Source organism: Mandrillus leucophaeus, unplaced genomic scaffold, assembly GCF_000951045.1.
Source record: "Mandrillus leucophaeus isolate KB7577 unplaced genomic scaffold, Mleu.le_1.0 Scaffold21, whole genome shotgun sequence".
NCBI classification, from domain to species: Eukaryota; Metazoa; Chordata; class Mammalia; order Primates; family Cercopithecidae; genus Mandrillus; species Mandrillus leucophaeus.
The window spans coordinates 6,749,118-6,753,676 of NW_012102143.1; the positions used below are offsets into that span (position 1 = coordinate 6,749,118).

General features: G+C 48.1%; 1 protein-coding gene across 2 annotated transcripts in view; it reads left to right on the plus strand.

The window, feature by feature from the left end:
• Nucleotides 1-3,022: 3,022 nt before the first annotated feature.
• RAMP1 (receptor (G protein-coupled) activity modifying protein 1) overlaps nt 3,023-4,559 on the plus strand; it is a 70,351-nt gene continuing 68,814 nt past the window's right edge. The window contains exon 1 of one of the 2 annotated variants that reach the window (XM_011980302.1): nt 3,023-3,047. In XM_011980302.1, the coding sequence (XP_011835692.1) occupies nt 3,030-3,047 (18 nt within the window). In that variant the 5' untranslated portion in view covers nt 3,023-3,029. Of the gene's footprint in view, nt 3,048-3,832; nt 4,182-4,559 lie in introns of those variants that run through there. The other variant, XM_011980303.1, reaches the window with a different exon arrangement.

Sequence of the window (4,559 nt, forward strand, 5' to 3'; positions counted from 1 at the left end):
ATTTCTGTCCCTTATTTCTACCTTAGACCAATAGTGAGAAAACTGGCTCACGTTATTCACTGTTTATTTATTTATTTGATCAATCCTACTATACACATAAAATCATTGCTAAACCATGGCCCTGTGAGAAACAGATTTACTAACTGGAGTATATCATTTGTGTACAGTTCTTTTGTCTTTTGCTCTTCTGTCTAAATGTGCTTAGGTTATGTCTTTTATTCCTGATCCACTCAGGGTGGCTATGTTACACATTTGTAATATAGTCTCCTAGAGGTTGGGGGTTCCTTCAGTCTGTATGTGTGACATTTCATGTCCCGGTTTTCTGCAGTAGCTCTGGATGGACTTTCTTGTTTGTCTCTATGGTATTGGGGTGCTTTTCAATTTTCATGTCTAGAGTGTTAAGAGTTCGTCTTTCTGGAGACTGTTTCATATCACCCTTAGGCCTGGTTCATCGCCCTCCCTCTTGGCTCCACGATTTTTCTCAGTCTGCCTTTGCTCACACTAAGCATGCGGCTGGCTGAGGGTAGTATAGGAGTGCAAGTTGTGTACTGGGCTTCAGTGGGATTTTCCTTATTACTCAGTTCCTTTGCAGTTGGAGAATTCTCCACGTAATGCTGAGGACAGTTTTATATAGAATTTATTTTTCACTTCTTTTTTGTTAGTTTTGTTTCTTGGGGGAATAGGGAGATACGCAACTGCTGTTCTCAGCTACTTGCAAGTGTTTTGGTTTTAACAGTGAGACTTCCTGCAGGACTTGAAAAACTGATAGTTGATGAACCGGAGTTCCCTGAGATGCTGCTGTTTTTGTTAGTGTTTATCTAGCAATTGCACAATTTAAAAAACTCACAGAACTAAGTTGTTATTGATTATAAACATGTTATCTTCAGAACCACTGATTCATTATTGATAATGACTGAAGTTCAGCCTTTAAATTGTAGGCCTGATAATGAGGACACCAGTGGAGTCTTGCCCTTCATATCAGCAAGTTATTGAAAAACTATCTGTGGAATATTTGATGCTTTTTTCCTTCCAGTACTTAAAAATGTTCCATTGTTTTCTGATTGCATTATATCCCATGAGAACTCTTCTGTCACCCTTACCTGTGTTCCGTACATCCGCAGTCCCCAACCTTTTTTGGCACCAGGGACTGGTTTTGTGGAAGACAATTTTTCCATGGGGTGAGAGGAGGATGGTTTAGGGATGAAACAGTTCCACCTCAGATCATCATTCTCATAAGGAGTGCAACCTAGATCCCTTGCATGAGCAGTTCACGATAGGGTTCACACTCCTATGAGAATCTCATGCTGCTGCTGATCTAACAGTATGCAGACCTCAGCTTCACTAGCTCACCTGCTGCTCACCTCCTGCTGTGAGGCCAGGTTCCTAACAGGCCATGATCTGGTATTCCTGTGGGGTTGGGGGCCCCTGCTATACATAATGTCTTCTTTCTCTGGCTGCTTTTAAGGTTTTCTCTTTATTACTGGCTTTAGGCAATTTGATCGTGGTGTGCTTTCACGTACTTTTCTTCATGATTCTTGTGCTTGGAGTTTGGGGATGTTCTTGGCTCATGGGTTCATAGAAACTGTTCCACATGGTGGTTTTTCAGATATTTCCCACCCACCTTCCTCTGGGGCTCCAGTTACACCTTGGAGTTGCCACTTGGAGTTGCCTCATGGCTCTCTGATGCTTTGTCCTTTGATTGTTTTTAAGTTCTGGAATGTAATAGCTACATCATTTGGAAATCATTTGATCCTGTTATTTCTTGCTTTTAAGTTTTGTTAGGCAGCACCAGAATAGCCTTTGTAATTTTTACTGACTACAGAGAGGGCCTTACCCTTCTAATTATGCTCTGATGTTCTGTGTATTTCAAGATTTTTCCACTATGGTTGGTGGGAACTGGAACTATTCCCAGTCAGGTGTGAGCTCTTAGGCTGTTTTCCCTTGGGTAGCGTCCTTAGATGTGTGGGCTGAGACTCAAGTGGGACCCTCTGTGATCTCTCACGTGCATTCTTTGCGCAGCTCTTTCCTCTCTGGTACTACGCCCTGCCAGCGTTAACTGCCTGGCTTCCCCAAACTCTCTTTGGGTTTCCTTTCTCTCTCTGTGGTCTGCAAACTCCAGGCAGTGAGCAGTTCTCACACTCTATTTGTTACCCTGCTATCAGGGGTCCCTGCACTTCTTGTGGTCCACTGTGACAACCATTGTTTCATACATTTTATCCAGTTTTTTAGTTTAAGATGGGAAGGTAAGTCCAGTCCCTGTAACTTCATCTTGGCTGGAAGCAGGAGTCTTATGTTAATAGTGAATTTTTAGCAGTGTTGACCAGGCTTTGATTGTTATCTTTAGCCCTACTGTGTATGCAGTAAAGCATTTGGCCATTTTCTAATCTCTTCCGTTGTTTAACCTAATGTCCCTCTAGATTGAGGTACCCTGGGAGAGGAATGATTTTCCATGCTACCTATGACAAATTAGAAATACAGATACATTGGACTACAACTTTTGAAAAAAGGAAGCCCATAGTAGTTGCTAAGGAATCTCTTACTTAGACCCAAGGTACAGACAGGAAAATCATTAGGAGAGAACCTGCCTCTAGGTGTGTGCCTCACTTCAGCATTCTCCAGAGAACCATGAATTTCTAAAGCATGTGAACTTGAGAAATAGGCTTTGTCTTCTTAGGAAAATGTATCCTTTAGGGAGTGTTGAGAAAATGGCGGTGACAGGGGCCTCTGGCCCTGCCTCCTTGCAGTCAAGCTTCAAAGAGAAAACGTTGGGAAGACAGACTCCTGCTGAGCCTGATGAAAGAGGCGTCCCAGTTGCCAACCAAAAACATGCAGCCGAAGTCCACAAGCTACAGTAGAAAGGGTGGCTCAAGCCAGAGAGTCCCTGGGTATGGAGTGCGAGTGATGGCTGCAGAAAGCTGCAGGTTCTTCTCCCCTACTGTGACTGGCTATCACCTAGTGCAGGATGCACGGTGGCCCTGTCCCAGGGCTGTGCTGGCATCCACCCTTCCCACTAGCTGTGCTGCTCTCACATGGCACGGCCTCTGGCTGCCAGGCCTGTGCTTGGGCCTGCATTTCCCTTGTGCACTTCTCTCCACCCAGCCCTCAGGACTGCCTGGGCTGTATTTTGTCCAGAGTCCTTTGTCTCCTTACTTGCACTGCAGCTGAGGCAAGTGTCCCTTGTTCTGCATGGCTCCTGTATTGTGGCGCTCATGTTATTGAGAGTTTTAGAGGTCACCCCTAGATTCACCAATTGAAGGGCAGGGCTTGTTGATCTAACACTGTCTTGCACATAGGGACACAAATGTCTGTTAAATGAAGAAAGTAGGGAGGCCAGGCCACCCAATGGGGTGTATCTCCTAGGGTTCAAGAAGAGGGGCTAATCAAGTCAAGAGAATGTGTGCCCTCCCCCACCATCTTACCCAGACCCCTCACCCTCAGAACACTTGGGGCCCCCGCGCAGGTGGTAGGCATGCTGGCCCTGAGTGCCCTCCCAGCCTGTGTTGGAAGAACCAGTGGATGACCTCGCTGTCGGCTGTCTCCCCTTCTCTGAGCTTACGGCAGGTGGCAGCAGCCTCTCAGCCACAGACTGTTCCCTTTCCTAGGAGGAAACGTTGGTCACTCAGCAATGCTGTGTGCTTGCAGCTTCCACCACAAAAGAGACAGCTGTGGCTGCAGCACCAGGGTGGTGATTCTTCCCCCTCCAAGGGCAATGGTGCATTCCTTAGCGCAAGTATAAATGTACTGTTGCTAAGAGTTATTGGAACAGGATAATACAAGAAGGAACCACTGCAAGTGAAATCCAGCCACCAGTAATGCCCTGAGAGGCCAGGCCTGTGCCTCCCAGAACCTGCTCCTCCCCAGGCTTCCCCAGCCCATCTCCAGAGCGCCCTTCTCTCACCACTTTACATAAACGAATGTACCCAAGATCCCCCATCAGTTCTCCATGCAGCTGCCAGAGTGACTGCCCCCAAAGCAAACCACGTCTCTAAGGACTCTGGCCAGGCCCTCACAGCCTCCTGCCAGGCTCTTGCTATCCATCAACAGCAAGACCCCCAGGCCATCTCAATCCCCGCAAATAGCTCTGTTCCCTCCAGCCCCACGGCTTCTGTTCACCTGCCGTGCTGTCCCCGCCTCTGCCCACCCACTCATCCTGCAGATCTGGAGCAGCATTCCAGGGCCTGGTAAGTGTGCGCCATTTTGGGTTACTACGAGTCTCGCCAGGCGCGGCGGCGAATTTTGCCCCCAACGCTCCCCAGCGCCTGCACCTGGGCGGAGAGGTAGATACAGCTGGGAGATCTTAGCCTTTTGCAAGGCAAACACCAGGCAGGAATGCCGAGAACCTCGGAGGAGGAGGAGGGGAAGATCCCCAGGTGGAGACCAAGATGCTGCTCACGCTGAGTGGTCTAGGAGACCCTTCCTAGTTTAAAAAGTGTTTATTTGCTCGGAGAACATTTCAGGAGTCATCCCTCGGAGCCCAAGTGTGCCGCCCCCCGGGAGGGGCCTGGAGACGCCCGCGCGGCCCCCCTGCAAGGTTTTCCCAGCCCTGGGCGTCCCCAGCC